The sequence below is a fragment of the Girardinichthys multiradiatus genome, chromosome 9 (genome assembly GCF_021462225.1).
Source record: "Girardinichthys multiradiatus isolate DD_20200921_A chromosome 9, DD_fGirMul_XY1, whole genome shotgun sequence".
NCBI classification, from domain to species: domain Eukaryota; kingdom Metazoa; phylum Chordata; class Actinopteri; order Cyprinodontiformes; family Goodeidae; genus Girardinichthys; species Girardinichthys multiradiatus.
In genome coordinates, this window is record NC_061802.1 from 35570108 (window position 1) to 35591444 (window position 21337).

Sequence of the window (21337 nt, forward strand, 5' to 3'; positions counted from 1 at the left end):
ATTCTTTTTACGCCATTTATAATGGCTGTAAAATTTGCCATTTTAACTTTTTGCAAGTCATTGAATAAAAGCTTTTATTGTGTCAAAATGTTTTCTAAATGTTAACGTATTTGGTGGGGGGAAGTGGGTAACAAGATGTTGAAAATAGATTGTAGAATAGAACTTAATTTGCATTTAAAATTTGGTTTTAATTTAGAATAAGGTTTATTTTTTGAGTAACATTTATTTTTGAAATTTTTAATGATATTAAAGTGTTAACATTATCAAGGTGTCAGCATATAAAATGAATGTTGAATTTAAGTAATCAAATTGTGTTGGAATAAAATGACTGAGTTGTGCTGAAGTCAAATGACAAGTGAAATGATAGCAGAACTTAATTTATTCAAACACATTTTAATCATTTTGTAGTAACATAAAATACTTGTATTTACTGAATATAACAACTTTGTGTTAAATGAACACAACAGTGTAGATTGCTGCCAAAGTAAAAACTTTGTGTGCAACCAATGTCCACTATTGAATTGCTTAAATCCAATGCATTATTTTTTTCAGTGCATTACATCTGGTTAAAAACATGGTGATGGTATTGTGGAGGCCAGTGACTGCTTCTTCAGAACCTGGACGAGTTTTTGTAATTGATGGAACCATGAATCCTGCTCTCTACCAAAACATCTTGATAGACAATGTCCAGCCATCAGTTAGTGACCTTTATGTGGGGTTTATGCTGCATGACAATATTCCAAAGAACACCAGCAAATCCATCTCTGAATCGCTCACAAAACCCAAATTAAGGGTTTTAAACGGCCTACTTAAAGTCTGGACCGAAATACAATTGAAATGTTGTGTCATACTAACAGAGGCTGTTAATGCTTAAAACCTCTCCAATGTAACTGAATTAAAACAATTATAAGACGAGCGGATCAAAATTCCCCCACAGGCATGTAAAACATTCATTGCTAGTTGGTTTGGATAACTTTTTTATCATCCAACTGAAATCATTTGAAACTGCTTTTTTAATTTACTCATGTTATCTATTTCTGAAGCTAAAATTAGTTTAATGATCTAAACCATTCAAGTGTGACACAAAAAAAAAGCAAAACTAGAAGAAATCTGAAGGGAGGCACATGGCTCAGTGTCATCTGCTTCAGGTCCTGCTGGGACGTCCCAAACATTTCCTCACTGCACTTTTTATTTGAGCAGTTTCTGATGACACAGATTGATGCCCATGAACAACTCTTCTTTTTTCTTTATCACAGTTAATTTGATCACATTTGCCTCCGAAATAATTAATAGTAACAAGTTTCTTTTAATAAGTACTAATAAGATGCAACCTGTGATGCTTGTACCACAGTTTGAGAACCAGTGAAGGAATAGACTGGGTGCTTACACTTTCTCTGTTAGTCTGTATAAAAGTCAACTGTACAATAGTCATTTTAGAAATGCCCCCAGACATTTATGGGATCACGTTTCCATTTCAAATGACATATTTCTTACAGATGGTGTCAGACTTCAACGGTGTTTCCAAGACCGGATCATCCACACGGTATAATTAACCATCATGGGTCCAAATGAAAACTATTTCTGACAAGAATCCCAAAATGTCATGTTTCAGTTCTCCAAGGACTGTCAGCTCAGAAAGGCCGACTCCCTGCGCACTGAAGAACTGTCTGATCATCACGTCTTTAGAGCCCCACACAAACAAGACAGCTGATATCCAATAAAGGTTTTCTCTCTCCCAGTAAAGCAGAAATAATCCCTTTCTTTTTTCAGGGGCATCTGAACTACTGACTGGTTCAGACTGTCCTTACGGGTTTAACAGCCTCCAAGGCAATGGCTTGGCTACCAGCATTTTAAAGTTACGTTTTCAAAACTTTAAAAGTTTTTAGTTTTGCTTATCTCGAGGGTTAAGGTCCTTTTAATGAGGGCAAAGAAAGTGCTGAAGCATAGGGTAATGCAGCATCATCCCTGTAACACCAGCTGCTGCACACTGCCACCCAGCTGGCAAAACCAAGGCTTGCACTCCATTCCCATGCTTTGGAAGACAAATTTGGCTGTTTGGAAATATTTCCAGTTGTGAAAAATGCAGACGGTCATGGAGTGGAAACTAAATAAGAACCACCTAATGCTCCTTTTATTAAAACCACGGTTGTATAAGTAGCATTTCTGTTAAGCAGCTTACTTCAGGCTCTAACTGAGCAGATAGCCCAACTAAATGGGCTTCTTGATACTTTTGTTACTCCATAAAGAACAGAACAGCACATAAACAATTGAAAACTACAACTAAATTTAGCAGATTTGCATATGTTTGTGATAAAATCAGACTAACATCAAAGAAATGTTAGAACATTGTTTCAACAACGAAAATTAAAATATTATTTTAGCAGCAGCAGGCACAGTTCTGTTTAAAAGTAATCAGATCACCCTATACATTTAGTTTAAATACAGTGAAGCCTCAACATCGTTGTATTTTTACTCAAGGTTACCATGGGACCCTCTTGTCAGCCCGGGCCTATGTAGACACATAAGGAAAGACACAGATCAGAAAAGATAGTCTTGTTTAATTTACAAGTACAGGACATTGGTGGAATACATGTCATGTTCCCTCAACCTGCCTCCACTGCTCCATCAAAATCATACAAAATATTTTTTAAAGAGTTAACGGAGCACTTTATTTCTTCTCAGTAACATAGAAATACTATTAGAAAACTTATATCATACCAGTCTGGAAAAAACATTTTAAATTTATCAGAAGTTAATTATTAATCTACTATCACAATCCTAAAATGCACACTCACACAACAATGAAAGCTGAGCAGACAATCAATCAGAGAATCAAGTTTTATAATAAATTTGCATAATATTAGCACAGGTAACAAATGTTTGGTTTTAAGCACTTTAAACATAAGGCTCCATAGTAAAGCTTTGATCTCATGATGTGTCTATACTCTTATAGCAGAGATCAACTAACAGTGAGCAGTGAAGTCAAGTAAAAAGAAAAACCATGAAAACCCACAGCAGATTCCTAATAGAGAAGAGGCAAAACAACATGAATATAAACCTTTAACAGGCGATACCTTCCTTTAACGCACCTCTAAAACACCAGAAAGAGACGACATCTTCTCAGAGGAGCTGGGCTGTAAGCAGACACCCACAAGCATCTACGGATGCCGTGGATTCCTTTTCTTCCACTCCACAGTCCTTAACGTTAGTTAGCACAGACCCACCTGAGCAATCCGCACACCTGACTGTTTGGTAGGCGTGTTCACGGGCCTCAGAGACACGTTAAAAACTGACCGGTAATAATTCAAAGGTAGATTTCTTTAGGGTAATAACGACATGCTACCTGACTGGTTGAACCTCCTCCTCCTGTTTGGCAGAAATAAGTTATTCAGGCAGCAAGTTGCTCCTTCATTGTCTCCCACTCAGAGAAACATTAGAAAAATAATTGCATATCATAAGCAAGCTTATTACGTGTTCTGTAAAGCCCTACAGCAGCTAAGAAAGGACCTTAAAACAGCATAGACCTTTAAAGAGAAAACATTTTGTTGTAAAAAGATGGTGGAGTTGGAGGGATGGGCAGGCAGAAACCCAAGCAGCAACAGGGCTGAATTTGTCCTGATCAAACGTTTCTGTTGGTTTTTGCAAACATTTGAGAAACATCATGGTAGAGAAAAACAAAACAGAACATCCCTAATGTAACAGTATGAATGTGTGTTAGTTTCTTGATTTCTGTCCGTCCAGTTAAGGCGATGTTATGTGCGAATTTTCCTTTTGTCCTCAAAAAGCGAGCGGACTAAATAGACCTGGACAGCCGACACCACCATCATCACGACGAGGTTCACCACCGACCAAAAGTTCACCCTCTCGAAGTTGCTTTCCTGGATGTTCCGGTCGCGAGCCTCGAACGCCCGCAGGAGCGTCTGGATCTGCATACTTTTTCCCAGACGAGATTTCACGTTGTTGATGGTGTCCTGGAGGACAGAATACAACAGATAGCCAGGATCTGAAAATAGAGCTACCACAACACCTTTCAAAAGTAGTCATTCATTTTAAAAGCTGTCATGTTTTTAGCTCCCTTTACTCTGATACCCCGAAATAAAATCCAGAGCAACCACTTGCTTTTAGAAGTCACCTGATTAATGAACCATTTCCACCTCTGTGTACTTTAATCCAGCTGTTCTGCAGAAAATTCAGAGGTTTGTTAGAAAACATCATGGAGACAAAGGAACACAGCCGACAGGTCAGAGAGAAAGTTGTGGAGATATTTAAAGCAAGTTTAGCTTAGGAAACAATATCTGAAGCTTTAAACATCTCACAGCGCATTGTTCAATCCACCATGAGCTTCAAGAGGTCCATAGTAACTCTGAAAGAGCTGCAGAGATATACAGCTCGGGTGGGAGAATCTGCTGACAGGACCAGGATTAGTTGTGGAACACAAATATGGCCTTTAGGGAATAGTGAGAAGAAGAAATGCATGAGAGGCCTTGTTTGCAGTTTGGCACAAAACATCCAGGGGTTGCAAACATCTGGGTGAAAGATCCTGGTCAGATGAGAGCAAAACGGACAATCTTGGCCAACATGCAAAACACTCTGTGCTAAAAATAAACTTTGCCCCTGAAAACACAATCTCCAGAGTAAAAAAGCAGGGACAGTAAAACCGCACTACTATGTGTTGGTCTATCAAATGAAATCCTAGTAAAATGCATTGCAGCTTGACGCTGTAAAATGACCAAATGTGGAAATGTCAAGCGATAGTAATTCTGCTGCATGTGATCTATATGGAAATCCTGGTGAACTTGGTTACCATCTGTAAAGCAAATCCAGAGTATGTTCCTAAATGAGCAGTCCTGTCAGGGCTGCTCCTTCCTCCTTGAGAAGACAACTTCCTCTAAATCTGGAAAACGCATTTCCTGCTTTTTACCATGTCATGCCGCTGTGGCTTCTGACACAGATAAAAGTCTTTTCTAGAGAAGGGGCAGTGCTAGTCGATGTGGAGAAACTGAAACAACGAGCTGCTGTCAGCCAGTAGATGAGAGTTCATGATGCTCTCATTTCGTTTGACATACACCGAATCTCTTAGGATGCTTCTTTGTGGGGAACATATTGGGTCACAAATGGGACAGTGACAAGTCCCTCAATGGGAGACAACAGAGGGACAAAGTCCAAAACACTGAAGCGAAAATACAAAGAAAAACATATGCATATATTAAGTTTTAGATTTCGAATGATGCTGTTTAGATCAAATGGTTTAGAAACATGGAATCATTTCAGGTGGTGAGAAAATTTCCACCTCACCATAATGTCTTCCAGCTTCATGTCCAGAGTATCTATCCCAATGATGTGCTCCTTCCAGTTGTCTGGGTCTTCGGACGTATCCATGTTGTCCAGGATTAGTTCAAAGAACACGAGCTTCTCCGACATGGAGCTGAATGTGTTGTCAAAGCAAAACATGTAGTCCCCATCCTCCAGAGTTTCCAAGCTGAGGGACAGAACAAGCTTTGAGAGAGACCTTGAACATGCAAAAGAAATCAATGGACACATTGCCCCCGCTGCTCACGTGTGGACGCCATCCGACTTGCGTTGATCGTTGAACAGCAACTGGCCGGATGGAGAAGAGATAAAGAAGTCTACGTCGAGACCCGCACCGTCTAGCACCTGTTGATGGTGAAGGTAAATGAAAGAGGCTTAGATGTCACCAGGGTTCAAACTCAAATGATGCCAGAGGCCAAAAAGTTCCTCCTAATGAAATGTCAGATGCAGATTTACATAATTAAATCTAAATTAAAGTATTTGCATGCATCCTATCATTTTATAGCCAGTACACATTAATGACTAGTTAATTTTGTCAGCATTCAATGCCTTCTTAAAGTACCTTATTAGGATTTTATGTGACAGATCGGCACAAACTGCATCATGACTGTCATGTGGCAGGAAAACAATGGTTTTCATCATCTTTTAACATTAAAAATCTAAAAACACTGCTGTTGTGTGAAGGCCTTGGAAGTTTGCTACAGAACAAAAAGCATCATTAAGACCAAGGAACACAGCAGATAGGGCAGAGATCAAGTTGTGGAGATATACAGTACAGACCAAAATTTTGGACACACCTTCTCATTCAAAGAGTTTTCTTTATTTTCATGATTATGAATATTGTAGCTTCACACTGAAGGCATCAAAACTATGAATTAACACGTGGAATTATATACTGAACAAAAAAGTGTGAAACAACTGAAAATATGTCTTATATTCTAGGTTCTTCAAAGTAGCCACCTTTTGCTTTGATTACTGCTCTGCACACTCTTGGCATTCTGTTGATGAGCTTCAAGAGGTAGTCACCTGAAATGGTTTTCACTTCACAGGTGAATAAGTGGGATTTCAAGCCTTATAAATGGGGTTGGGACCATCAGTTGTGTTGTGCAGGAGGTGGATACAGTACACAGCTGATAGTCCTACTGAATAGACTGTTAGAATTTGTATTATGGCAAGAAAAAAGCAGCTAAGTAAAGAAAAACGAGCGGCCATCATTACTTTAAGAAATGAAGGTCAGTCAGTCCGAACAAGTGGGAAAACTTTGAAAGTGTTCCCAAGTGCAGTTGCAAAAACCATCAAGCGCTACAAAGAAACTGGCTCACATGAGGACCGCCCCAGGAAAGGAAGACCAAGAGTCACCTCTGCTGCAGACGATAAGTTCATCCGAGTCACCAGCCTCAGAAATCGCAGGTTAACAGCAGCTCAGATTAGAGAACAGGTCAATGCCACACAGAGTTCTAGCAGCAGACACATCTCTAGAACAACTGTTAAGAGGAGACTGTGTGAATCAGGCCTTCATGGTAAAATAGCTGCTAGGAAACCACTGCTGAGGACAGGCAACAAGCAGAAGATACTTTTTTGGGCTAAAGAACACAAGGAATGGACATTAGACCAGTGGAAATCTGTGCTTTCGTGTGATGAGTCCAAGTTTGAGATCTTTGGTTCCAACCACCGTGTCTTTGTGCGGCGCAGAAGAGGTGAACGGATGGACTCTACATGCCTGGTTCCCACTGTGAAGCATGGAGGAGGAGGTGTGATGGTGTGGGGGTGCTTTGCTGTTGACACTGTTGGGGATTTATTCAAAATTGAAGGCATACTGAACCAGCATGGCTACCACAGCATCTTGCAGCGGCATGCTATTCCATCCGGTTTGCGTTTAGTTGGACCATCATTTATTTTTCAACAGGACAATGACCCCAAACACACCTCCAGGCTGTGTAAGAGCTATTTGACCAAGAAGGAGAGTGATGGGGTGCTGCGCCAGATGACCTGGCCTCCACAATCACCGGACCTGAACCCAATCGAGATGGTTTGGGGTGAGCTGGACCGCAGAGTGAAGGCAAAAGGGCCAACAAGTGCTAAGCATCTCTGGGAACTCCTTCAAGACTGTTGGAAAACCATTTCAGGTGACGACCTCTTGAAGCTCATCAACAGATTGCCAAGAGTGTGCGGAGCAGTAATCAAAGCAAAAGGTGGCTACTTTGAAGAACCTAGAATATAAGACATATTTTCAGTTGTTGTGTTTCACACTTTTTTGTTCAGTATATAATTCCACATGTGTTATATAGTTTTGATGCCTTCAGTGTGAAGCTACGATATTTATAGTCGTGAAAATAAAGAAAACTCTTTTAATGAGAAGGTGTGTCCAAACTTTTGGTCTGTACTGTATATAGCAGGGTTAAATTATAAACAATATCCAAAGCTTTAAACATCTCACAGGGGACTGTTCAATCCATCATCTGAAAACTGAATAAGTACGGTAAAACTCTAAAGACATGGCTGCCCATCTAAACTGACAGGCAGGGCACAGAGAACATTAATCAGAAAAGCAGTCAAGAGGTCCATGGTAGCTCTGTAGGAGCTGCAGAGAAACCCAGCTGTGGTGTGATAATATGGCAACAGTCCAACTGTTAGCCGTGTTCTCCACAAATTCGACCTTTATGGTAAAGTGTCAAGAAGAAAGTCATTATTGAAAGACAGCCATAAGAAATCCTTGTTCGAAGGTGGTTCAGCAGAGCATTGACTCGAGGAAGCTGAATATAAATGCACTTTTCTTTTTCTTTCTGCCTTTAACATTTTGAAAATCACAAATCATTGAATTACGTAGTAATTTGTGACGGTTTCATCACATGAAGCCCCAAAAAAACACATTAAAGTTTGCGCTGTAGCAAGACATGATGGGAAAACGTTTAAGGGGCATGAATTCAATTGTAAAGCATTACATAGACTGTAGTTAGATGTCTCCCCCAAACATTCCTGTTCTACATTAAACTGAGACATTATAGTGTTTCTTCTCAAGTCCTTCCTCGTACAGCACTGAAAGTAAAAACCTTCATACTTAATCTCTGAGGTTAGACACCACAAAATGTAGAAACGTCCAGGAATGTCCATCATGGCCACAGCCAAACAGCATTGCTAAACTTCTGTACCCATTTGGGACCAAGAAAGACATTCATTTTGGGAAATAATCTGTGCACTGACAAGTAAAACTGGTTCCTGATAATATGAAAAATCATCAAGGTGTGAGCCACAAAGCCAACTTGTTCTGCTGATCTAGATGTGATAATTTAACAAGCAAGAAACTGTTGCGGGTAACAGACTGTCCAATCTTTATAACGTGTTTATTACCTGATATTCAATCTCTAGTGAAGCCTCTTTCTTCATGGTTTGGTAGAAACACTCCTTTCGTCCTGCAGGTAAGCTGAAGGTGAAGTCGCTGTCCGTAGCCTGGGAGAAGGAAGCCTTCACTACCAACCTGTCCGAGACTAGCGAGATAAACACGGACAGAACCCACAGGACGACCCGGACCGGCTCCATGCTCAAACCTGTGACCCCAAGATCCCAAAAGAGTTAAAAATCCCGCTTCAGCAGCCGAACCACGAGTCACTGGGATGAAGTCGAAGCTCCGGTGAAAATTTTTTGGCGTTCACCAAAAGTTGACTTCTATCAAACTCTGCTCAGCGAAGACCGCTAAACGATTAGGACCCCGCCCGATAATAAAAACAGATGTATTTATTGCTCATGTTAATATCCCGTTACGCTGAAATACGTTTAACATATTCATTTTTCTTTTTGTGAAATTTAACATTAGTAAATTAGGCCAATAAAGAAACATAATTCTAACAGGCAAGTTTTAGGGGCTTTACTCGAATTGCAATTTGGGATATGTAGTTCTTCTGTGCCATGTGGGAGAGACGACGAAATTCGGTGTACGCAAAACGTAAAACAATCCATTTAAATTGTGTCCGAGCTATATTAATCTCAGTGTTGAAAATGTCAATTTGTACCTATAAACCAATCAGACATTATGGAAAGATTATATAAATGTCTATAAATGTGACGTAATTGGGATTTAAGATTTGTTTTATCTAACTACCTAAATGGAATGCTGCTCATTTTGCTGTTTAAACATTTCATTCATTTGCAGTTTTGGTCATTTCATATCCGACTTTTCAGGAGTGAAATGGAGTCATCGGCTGCTGCTTTATATTGACCATACATTCTTTCATACCCAGCAGGGTGTGCTTTTTGTAAAGGAAGAATTAAAGTAATTTCCTATAATTTGCTCATAATCTCCTAGAGTGGTTCACAACCTTTTCCCACAAAATAACAATTGAATACTGTAAGTCAATTAACAAGGCTGTGTAATAACATCAACAGCATCACAGCCAATGTATTGATTTCTTTTAATCATTAATATTTCTCACATAAATGTGCTTTGCCATTATCCTTTTTATAATACAGTTTCCTTTTTGAAGAGGATCTCAGAACCGCACACCTATGCCCTATGAGGATCCACCCCTAATTTTGAGAACCACGTAAGAAAATGCAGTTAAATGAGTAAATCAATAAATCAGGTAATATATACATGCATACATGCAAGAAGTTGCTCAGAGTTGGTCATAATCTGTTGTAATTCAGAAGAATCAACTAGCCCAAACCGGAATTAGAATCGTGATCATTGGAAATATGGTGTAATAATATACAATCAAATTATATGTGAGACTTAGGAATTTGTATTGCTATTTATCGGTACAAAAACATTTAGCCACACAGAAAAATAAACTGACATGCAATGGTTTAAGAACAGGTATATGTGTTGTTTGCGGTAAAACATAGAAGGAGGGGACAATATGGCAACACATGTACACAAAAAGGGGTAGATAACAAAAATAGAGCCATGCCATACAAACATTTTTTCTCTTAACTACAATCATACCAAAATTAGTAAGCCACAAGTGGGCCCAAACTCAAGGGGCCACTGGTCTAGAATAGTGGAAGTTTTCAAAGGTTTTATAGTTGCATTAAACACAATGAAAATTATTCTACATGTAATGTTGTGGAGCACTATCTTACAATCTAATCTATACACAAAACAACATTTTTAAAACAGATATGGGTTTTACAAAAGACAAAAGTAGTGTATGTTTGCTGGACTCCTTCAACATAGCTGGCATTTTATAATAAAAATCCCAAATACATGAAAAAAAAAAAAACGTGTTAAGACAAGCCATTTCCACTGAAGCGTGGGATGATTGTGCAATAATTTTAAATAAGGCGTACATTGCTAATGTGCTTATCAAAAAGTGTGACGCGTCTAGTCGTACAATCACCAACTCATCCTCAACACTGGAGGCGGGGCTTTGTGTCAACTACGTCACGCCCAAGTTTCGTATGATTAGTCGACAAATTTTCTTCTGTGATTTGATTGGTCAACCGTGGGGCAGGCGTTGAATTATCCGGAGCCCAGCCACTCTTCCAGAACAGTGGCTGTTGAAGCAGAAAAGAGACGAACGAAAGGTCCGTGTAACCAGTTATGCACACCCTGAAGTGTGGGTTTTAGCTTCAGAGCGCCGTGGCCTGCTTGTTTTTTTTTAATTAAAGCAGACTCACGGCCAACACACAGCTGGTTTTCGGTGAATTGTCTCGCCGCGACAAACCAGAAACAAACCAAATAGCGAGGATGTCGGTCCCCGCTGGAAGATAATGAAGAGGCTGCGCGTTTTGTTGGTGTGTCTCATTGTAGCTCTCCTGTGCTGGTAAGCTTGGCCTCCTGTCTTCCCTCACAGTATTACCACATGTTTAACAAAAAGGCGTCTCAAGAGTACTTTGACCCCTTTTTATATACATTTGTGCCCCGGCTTGCTTATATTCCTTGTGTTTTGCGGCACAATATTCACGAGTTTAAATGTTTACTGAGACGAATCGCCCCTGCTACATTAGCTAACGATATCTTCTTGTTTCAGCTTGTTGTGTTCAATATATCTGTGAGTCTGAAGAAAACAATTGACTTTTTCTGCTTATCACCATTCCTAATCCCCCTCTGCTGTTTAAATGGGTGTTTGTTGGGTTAGTGATGAAGCCAGCTGTTGATGGCAGCTCAGCTAGCTAAATCTAAGTTGGTCAGTGTTGACATATGTTACTCCGTTGGAAGATTGTAACGTTCATGTAGGTCAAGAAATACAATTTATACAATAATACAGAAAATATACAAAAAAAACCTGGATTTCTAGTGCATAGTTCTCATTTTTTTCCTAACCCATAAATGTAAGGCTGTAAAAGAAAATTGAATTTATGTTTATTTTGGCTAACTAACCTAAAATCAAAATGACATTATGACCCTTATTTAGAAAAACAGTCTATTACTATAAATGAATTTAGGCATTGTCTTTTGGTCTGGTTAATATAACCGTTTTTGTTAAAACCATGTAACTAGTTAGATATGCACCAATCATTCAGACAGATTAGAATCAGCCCATTATCCTTTTTTGTTTGGGCCTATATTGGTGATCAGCAGGATAAATACTATTGTTTTTCCATAGAAATTAAATGCAAAGAAGTCCCACGATTTCAACACATCATGCACATTTTGAGTTTATTAACAATCAGATAACTGTTTGGGACATGGGCATCCATAAATAGGGATCATTTTGTCATCCCTTTCTTTTCTGCTGGATTCAAAACTTCCAACTGTATCAAAGAACCAATAGAACATGGGAATCGGAATCTTCCAGGAAAATTGGCAGCTGATTGGTGCATTTTTAAAACATTTTATTGTTAAATCTGCAGCTGGGAAGAAATTCAGAAATTATCCCTGTTTTGGGCCCAGTCAATAAATAAAAATATTAATTAGCAAATTTTAAAATTATTTAACAAAATAAAGAACAGTGTTCATAGAATGTTTTGTGTAAACAAGTTGCATTCTTAAAATAACGATGCATGTTTAGGCAGATTTGTATTTTTGTAGCCCAACTCTTCTTAGAGGCACGCAGCAGGTAACAATGTGCTGGATTTATAGAATTGGATTAAGAGTCCAGCTAACGTGCCAACTTTATCCAGCTTGTTGACTCTGGAACAGCTAACTATCCCACTGAAAGAATCCAAACTGTGCTTCCGATTCCCTCTACTCTGGACATTTTGTCGCTTTAACCCTTATAGAGTTTGTCTTTAAAAACATGAACGGTTCGTTTCATGCATAGTTGAAAAATAATCACTGTCTATTTTAATCTTTTGCTGTCTTTAATTGGATTCCAAGGACATTTCCCGGTGCTTTATGTCCAGTTACAGAACTGTAAGTTTGTTTTTGTATGCAGGGTATGAGGATCACATCCTCATACCTGAGGCCTTTGGACAATAAAACAAAAAGAACGCACTTTGCTTTTCTCATTTCCTCAAAGCATTAGAATCAGACTTTTAGTGCTCGTGTTTTATTGATCCCGCCAGGGATCGGTGTTTTGTAATGCCATCATTACTAAATAAAACCTTTTCTAGCTCAGGAAAGTGCAGAGCAATGCACTGCTAAGGAAATTTTGATTCTGTGTTTGCTTGAAAGGAGAAACAAAATTTAAGTGTTCCATATCTAATATTCCACCTATTCAAAAATTATAACTAGTTATTTTTTTTTTTCAATGGATTATTTCAATTCCTTTAGATTATTTTTAAAATACATACAGTGCTTAACTATTTATCCATGCAATAAAAAAGGGGGGATTTAAAATCTCTGCAAGAAGCAGACCAACACACAGTTTCTGTCTTTAAGAACATCAGTCGTTGATGCAGATTGACATAGTTGTGATTTATATCTTTTATTTTGATCACTTCCAATGAAACTAATTAAATGTAAATAATTTGAGTGAGCTGGCCTTTGATTACAGCCTTAGAGCCCAGATGTTTTATAGGACCCCATAACATCTATTATGTTTTTTTTTTTTAGATAGATTTAGATTTTTCCCCAAAGTGTTTTTCTTTCTCTTTTTATTTTAACCAAGTCAGTATTTTCAGATGTACACACGTTTTCCTAAAAAGAAATACCATGACAAAAAATATTTGGAGAAAGCAGGAGGACGAAAACAATAGAGTGGATTTCATACAGCAACGCTGACTTGTTGAAATCACCTTGCCGACTTTTCTAGAACCCAACAAATGGCTGCGCTCTGACATGTTCTGCAGTCATTACCAATGCAAACGGTTTTTAGCGTGCTGCTGTTAGCTTCTCGTCACCTGGTGCCCTCCACTTACAAATTCCCAGTTCGAATGGAGAAAAAATGGGAACGCAGGCCTTGCAGCAACACCAGGGTTTCCATGGAAGCATTGTTTTTTTTTTTTTTTTTGGCTGGAAGTGCAGCTGTTTGTTTAAAGGGTGGTGGTAAATGGTTATTTGGAGGTTTTTCGTGACCAAGCTGTTTTCGTGACCAAGCTGCTTACTTCCTCCTCCGCTATCACATTGTCAGCAAAAGGGATCTCGCTGCGTTTACGGCATGCCAGCTCAGGCTGTTGAAATCTGCATTATTGGAGATTCTGTGTTTAGGTCTTCTGAGCCCATCTGCATGAAGGTGCTCATTCCCAGCCAGGTGGACCGTCAGTAATGATAGCTTCCTTGCAAACATGTATTTTCTCTCCATTTAAATGTTATTTGTACTGCAGTCCATTTTATAGCAGGTTATAACTGTGTTTATGTTCTGTGAAAGCTAATTTTATGTTGGTTTAAACCCCCTCAGCGTCAAAAAGGAATCAGATTTAGTTTTTTGTATTTGCAGTAAAGCATTTTTAAACAATGGGTGTCTCCATCAGTTCATCTGTCGATGTTCCATAAGCTTATTAGACTCAGTTATTGAAAGATGATTGTGTAACGTGATTAAGACTTAAAAGATAATTCAGCAGCTGACTTACCAGGTGAAACATTTTATTTGCACTCCTAGACTGTAGGTCGTTGAGCAAACATAGGTAGAACATGTGCTAAAATTTGGAGGCAGTTGAATCCTTCTTCTGTTGGTTGACTAAATTTGCTATTTTTCTAAGTTAATTTGATATGGTTATACAGCTAGAGTTGTAATGACTTAAATGTTGTGTTTTTCTTGTGCTTTGACCATTGATCCAGTGAGAGAATGGAGGCATTTTGCTTGAAGAGGGGAACATTCACGCTCCTGTAGCTCTCATTCTGGAGCTGGCCTCAAAATAAAGCCCTGCTTTGTAGCAGCAATGCAGTATGTTGCATATACATGCTAACAATAACGGTTGGTTGGAAACTGCAGATCAGAACTGGTAACAATGTACTTGAGTGTTCCCCTGAACTTTATACTGTGGTTAAAACAGAATAATTTTGATTACAGTTGTAATATGTTGTAACAATTATTTGTTGTTTTGATTTTGATTCTCAGGCCTAAGCAAAGCATTTAGAAGCTGCTTCATTTAGTTGTCATTTTTAGTTTAAACATCCTTCTGACGTGCTGTTAAACCGCTGCGCTGCTTGTAATTTGCCGTCTCTGAGCTCCGTCTGACCATGAATAAATAACAAGTGGATAAGACGATGTCTCTCATAACTGTGTGTCCCGAAAATATAGCTAGCAGCACAGGATGACAGGAGGTATCGCGCGGCATCACTACACATCAAACCTGCGTCGCAAGTGTCCCTGTAACAGTCCTTTCCAACATAATGATGGCAGATAAGCTCAGTGTATCAATACTGTTGCTAATCGAGCTAATGCTTTTAATTAAAATTGTATATATCAGTTTCTTGATCTTCTCATTGGAAATTATGTTCCGAGTCCCGTTTAAGCTTGTAAATCATTGGTTGGTTGCACAAACCCTGCGTCATCACTACATCACTGCTTCTACCTGTGAAGCCGGCTTGTCCTTGTAGAGGTCAACCGATGCAGGCCTTAAACTACTTGGCTTAACCAGTCCCCCTGACTGGTTAAGCCAAGTAGTTTAAGCAGAGGCAGGCTGACCTTAACACCCCCTGCCACATTTTTTTTTTTCTTCCACAAAATGCGCAGAGATGGCAAGTGAGCGTCTTAATCACCTGAGGTGTTTTGTGACGCATTTTCTGCCTTGATTCGCAGCTTGTTTTCACTCATGCTTATGTTTCAGTTCCGCCTAACTCAGCCTTTAATGGGCTTCCCCAGGTTGTTAGGGCACTTAGGGCGAATGCCGTCTGTTATGTAAAATTTTAATACATGTTCAGTAAGTGCAGATGTAGAATAACAAACAAATGAACCTTTATTGATTTATTGATATTTATTAGTTAATATTGATTAGATTAAGCCTGTTTTAGCTAAAACTCAAAAGCTGTGTGTATGTGTTAGTGTTCGCTTACATGCACAGGGCTTAAATAGTGCAGGCATTAGGTTATTATCGTTTGAAAATGATACCAACAATGTTCCTTATACTGTACCGACCCTAAGCAGTTGTTGTTCATACAGAACATAGTTTTAATGTAAGAGTAAAGTAAAGTCAAACAAGATATTTCAGAGCAACTGCCTGTTGATTTATTACGTAGACATAATATTTTGCTGGTTTACTCCTGTTTTCTTGAAAGTGATTTTAATCAACATTTTGCAACTGTGCTGAATGCCGTTTGCTTTCAGTATTTATGGAAAGCAAACTAAATCAAAGCGCTGATTAAATTGTAAAGAGAATGATGGGAAAGTCAAACCAAGGCAAAACAAGGGTTACTTAAAACAAGTTATATTTGATAATTGGTGGTGCAGGGGTAAAATGACCCGTATTCGGAGGCTTCAGTCATCCAGGTAGCCCGGCGCAGGTCCGACTTCCGGCCCAGGCGACCTTTGCTGCATGTCTTCCCCCTCTCTGTACCCCTTTCCTCTTAGCTTACTGTCAAAAAAATTAGAAAAATAAGGTCGCTGGTGCCACAAAAAGTGACATTGTCATGATTAACTTTGGAAATCAGGTCTTTGAGTTTTTTTTACTTTTAAAATGTATAACTGGATGAGAATTACTTACCAATAATTTTGAAAATTAAAACCCTTACTACACGTGGTCAGAAATTGACCACTTTTTATTCTATAAAGTGGTAAATCAACTGGCCAATGGGGAACTTGGCTTAAAATTGTGTAAAAGCCTTTATATGTCTAGAACCACATTACCATTGTCCAATCTCGGGGTACAGCCCCAGTGGTTTGGCAGATCCACTTTTATGGGATGCGATGGAGCCGGGCCTGACACGGGGTATTGTTTCTGCTCACTGCTCATGGAGGCTAATGGAAACAAAGAGCTTTCTTGCTCCCTGCTTTTCCTGTGCTCTGCTTTTTACAACACATTTCTGAGGTGTTGTGAAAGTGTTTTCAGATCAGACCTAAAGATTGCAATTATAACCCCTGACTAAATAAACATCTCGCGGTTTATCTCTAACTCCAAAAGATGACGTGAAGGAAGTAGATGTAAATCATTGAGGAACATTTCTCTGCTGCTCTAATGAATCTGCAACTTTACCTTCAATTAGCCCTAATTTTTAATTCAGATGCTTGTTTTTTGTTTCATTTAAAATAAAAGACAGTCCCATTCTGTTCCTTTGCAGGAAGATGATGTGTTTCAGAGAATAGGTAATCTTGTGTTTTGAGTTGAATTCAAGCTAGTAGCCTGAGGCTCTGTCAGTGGTTTGAAATAAAATACTTCTGTTTGCTGTGCTGGGGAATCATGTTCCGATGGTTGGGAGTTTTAAAGGTAGGAGCAAACATAAACATGATTATGCATGTTTGCCTGTGTGAGAGCAGGGCACAGCTCAGAACGGAGCGCATGAAAAGAAGCATTTTAAATGTCTGACGATCAAATGTGTACCACATTTTTAAAGTACATGTAGATGCAGTAAAACTTTATTTAGATCGAGTTTACTTTACTTTCTCTGCTTTTTAAGACCAACACATCGACTGTATTTTTTTCCACTTAAATGTCTTGCTTCTTCTCCTCCCTCCTCTTTATCTACCCTTTACTTTTTTACTGTTTATGGTTTTTTGCAGCTACCAGACAGCTCTTACATCCAGAACTATTAAAGTTTTCCTTTTTCGTATTCTTTGTTGTTACAGACTTCTTTGTACCTGTGTTTAATAACTTTTAAAAGGGGCAATTCATAGAAAGGGGCCCCACCAATGGCTGACCGATGGAATGACTCGGGAACATTGTGTACTGAGGGGATGTTCTGATGAAGCTGGTGCAGAAAACATTCACCCTCAGTTGGCTGCAGCATTTAGATAATAAACTGATAATAAACTGATATCAGACTTGACGTACATGTTGTTGCATTGTTCCATATTTACTAAATTAGAGTGAGAGTTTTTGAGAGTTTTTTTTTTAGCCAGCTGTCTCGACAGTATTATGCCATCGATGCTCGCCCAAACTAACCCGGACCAGCAATGTGGCTTCTGCATTCAAACTAAATTATATCACATGAATGAATCCTTCCGTCCCTTTGTCCTGCACGGACGTTCCCAACGTCACTTTCCCAGGCCTGTTTGATCCCTGTCTGTCTGGAACCAGTGAGATGCTCTACATGCAGTTTTTTCAACCAACCCTGGTCCTCAAGGCGCACTGCCCTGCAGGTTGTAGATATTTCCCCGTTTTTACGGACCGCATCCACATGATTGCAGTTCATCAATTGAAATCAGGTGTGCTGAAGCAGGGGAGCATCTAAAACATGTAGGGAAGTGTGTCTTGAAGGATACCATGCACTGCTCTACAGCAGTACATTGTGAACCAACATATACATACAGATGTATGTTTTGGATTTATATTGCATACAATATACAATAATAATACATCCCCTATTCAAAAAGTGTTTAGTCAGTCAGTCATTTTCTACCGCTTATTCCATAGTGGGTCACGGGGGAGCTGGTGCCTATCTCCAGCAGTCTATGGGCGAAAGGCGGGGTACACCCTGGACAGGTTGCAGGGCAACACACCAACAACCATGCACACACTCATTCATACACCTAAGTGCAATTTAGAGAGACCAGTTAACCTCACAGGCATGTCTTTGGACTGTGGGAGGAAGCCGGAGTACCCGGTGAAAACCCACGCATGCACGGGGAGAACATGCAAACTCCATGCAGAAAGACCCCCACCTGGGAATCGAACCCAGAACCTTCTTGCTGCAGGGCAACAGTGCTACCAACTGCGCCACCGTGCAACCCCCAAAAAAAAAAATGTATTTAATAATACAATAAAAAGGTTAACATCCCAGATAGCACTGTTAAACCGGCCATTCGTAAATGGAAAGAGTCTGGCGCCACCGACAGCCTTCTTGGCCTTGGCCACCTGTTAGAGAGAACCATAAGATGTCTTCAGCAGGAGAAATGAAGCTGGTCAGAGTTCAAGGGAAGATCAGTTGAGTCAGATATAGGGCAATGCTGAAAGAAACCTGTTAGAGGCCGCAAACGACTTGGGACTGGGGTGGAGGAATATAATCCTAAACATACAGCCAGAACTTCCATGGAATGACTTGGATCAACGCATGTTTGTGTGTTAGAATGGTCCAGTCAAAGTCCAAACCTAAATCAATTTGCAAATCTGTGGCAATACTTTAAAACTTATGTTTACAGACACCTTTCATCCAATTTGACAGAGCCTGAGCTGTTTTACAGCGAATGGGCAAAACTGTAAGTCTGTGGATGTTCAAAGCTGGTAGAGACGCACCACAAAAGACTCACATTTGTAAGTGCAGCAAAAGGTATGAATACTTTTACAAGGTACAGTAGCTACAAAATATATGAACTCCTGTCTTTGGTTTTATGGTTTGGTTGTTTGGTGCTTTTGTTGAATAACATATTTTTGCTGCAGTTTTCTTAATGTTTGATGAATAATAACCCATTAAGGCCATTTGTCTTTGTATAAGTATGACGTGCAAATCTCCGTCCTGTTCAGTTTGCGATGTTTCGTCAGAACTCTTCTGACTTGTTAACTTAACAGGATCCGTTGCTCTTCGTCACCTGGTGACTTGACCTGCTTGACGTTTGCAGGATTGCTGCCAAACGGAGGTGTGTCTCTTCAGCTCTCCTAAAGAAAAGCTTCTGTGTAGATTTGTAAGGATTTGTGTGCGTCACACTACTTTTGTGATGAGTTAGGGATTCTTGCAGATCGGTTAGCCAAACAAGAAATCCGAAATAAGAATCGAGATCAAGTGACTTCATTTAGTCAGTGACTATCATGTTCATGCCGATGCAGGTCTTTTAGCCCCCCAGCGAGTTAAAAATGGAAGTTCTCCAAACAGAAGTTGAACTCGAGTTTTAAGAAACACTAAACTGTTGCTGCAGATGTGACATTAAAACAATAAATGCAACGTGCAGGAAAAGATTTACAAGTTTAAGCATCTTAATTAACAAAAAACAAAAAAACCAATTTACCTTCATTTTGCAAACAAAACAAACTGTCTAGAAAGCAACAGCGCTTTTCCATAAAAGTGTGTTTTGTTCATTTTTATTTTAAACAAATGAGGTTGTTTTAAACTGCCGCTACGTTGCTTTTAGTGAGCAACATGATTTGCACATCTATTACTGGGTAGCTGTGCATGTCCTCCAGTGCTGAAAGTCGGTGTCTGGAGGAATAGGTTTCAGTTGCAAGAGGAAATAAGCAACTTTCTTTCTTTGGTGTTCACCCTAAAAAAGAACGATTAAAAAAAACACCAAAATACGTATTGTTCCTATTTTAACAGAAGTTAAAGATGAATTTTAGTTGTACATTTTTCTGCTCTGAGATTTTTATTGCTATGTATTGATGTATGTTTGGTCCAGAAACATTTACTGTTGATGTTAATACAGATTTCTACTTTAGAGCTTTCAAGTGAGCAGCCATGGGTCGTATGTCTAAAGTGAACTTCTACATCTTGATTCCTGCAATATAGCAAGTCAGCACAAAGCATTGAAGTACTAATGGAACTAAGCTCCCAATTCAGACTCGCAGTTGTTTAATGTTGCAATGACTATCTATTAAGGTAGTTGTTTTTTTCCCCCATCATCACGTGCTGTAAGCTTTAGCATCACTGTTTTACATATGATGATTAGTGATATAAATACATAACTGCTCTGCAAAGGATAATAACCTGGCAAAACGTACATCCAGGCAGCCTTTTGCATATTTTATTTTGCACATGTTCATAATATTCCACAGCTCTCATGGAAGCTATATTTAAAGTGAGAATTTAAATTATTAGGAATGTGGGGCTTCGTATTAGTATTAAGCAGCAAACTGCTGGTTTGCAATAGGACATTCTTGGGGTCTTTGTCAACAGGTTTTAGAGGTCTGAGATCAATTCTGTACTTCAGCCCAGTAAAAGGAGGCTGGGATAAGGGAGATACAGCTTCTCTTCTTGTAGCAGATCTGTGTTTGCAGGAAGCCTCAGAGCTGTGGCCATGTGGGCAGCAACCAAACTATTTGCCAGTTCAGTCACTGTCTCCTGGCTGCTATGACGACCAACAAGCAGGCAGGATTATGGAGGATCAGCAGGGTTTACAACAAACTGCTGCTGTACATTGTTTCATGCTTCGATGTGAAGGAAACGTAGTCCTTGCTTGCACACACATACAGCCCATCGTCCCAAAGCAGAGTTTCTCAGGGTCTCCCTCCTCCTCCTCCTTCAAACAGTGATGGCGTGTTTTTGTCTGCTGGGCAGATGTGCTGACCTACTTTGTCTAGAGAGGCCTGGCCCATGTCCCTGCCCTACAATCCTCGACTGGCCGCGTGGATCCTGGATTGTCTCCTGAGCCGTTTTTTTTATCTCTACTGGAGCTTGTAAGGATGTAAAACCCATGCTTACTCTCTTAGGAAAATACATCCATCAGGGTGAAGAGAGCTACATTGTTTTGGGCCTCTTGGTTGGCCTTTTTGCCCCATAAACATATCATTAAGCAAGTTGACCTTCTCGCTTATAAAGAAAATGTTACTAAGGTGATGCATCTGAAGGCTGTTGCGTCTTTCTTGCAGAGTTAACTATTCTCGAGCAGCCATCTTCACATAATATGGTCACAAAAATATGCTGAAGTTCAGTGAGAAACATCACAAGACTCTCCTTTTCATCAGG

The 21337-nt window shown here is 39.4% G+C and overlaps 2 protein-coding genes across 6 annotated transcripts in view; one reads left to right on the plus strand and one right to left on the minus strand.

The window, feature by feature from the left end:
* Positions 1–2538: 2538 nt before the first annotated feature.
* On the minus strand, positions 2539–9015 carry tmed5 (transmembrane p24 trafficking protein 5). Its single transcript, XM_047375232.1, has 4 exons — positions 8659–9015; positions 5558–5655; positions 5296–5479; positions 2539–3971 (listed from the first exon to the last, which is right to left on the minus strand). The coding sequence occupies exons 1-4, from the start codon at positions 8845–8847 to the stop codon at positions 3753–3755; spliced, it is 690 nt and encodes a 229-aa protein (XP_047231188.1). The 5' UTR covers positions 8848–9015; the 3' UTR covers positions 2539–3752.
* Positions 9016–10773: 1758 nt separating this feature from the next.
* Positions 10774–21337, plus strand: part of suco (SUN domain containing ossification factor) — a 51806-nt gene continuing 41242 nt past the window's right edge. For 3 of the 5 annotated variants that reach the window (XM_047374513.1, XM_047374515.1, XM_047374516.1), the window contains exon 1: positions 10776–11069. In XM_047374513.1, the coding sequence (XP_047230469.1) occupies positions 11017–11069 (53 nt within the window). In that variant the 5' untranslated portion in view covers positions 10776–11016. Of the gene's footprint in view, positions 11070–21337 lie in introns of all 5 variants that reach the window. The other 2 variants (XM_047374518.1, XM_047374517.1) reach the window with 2 other exon arrangements.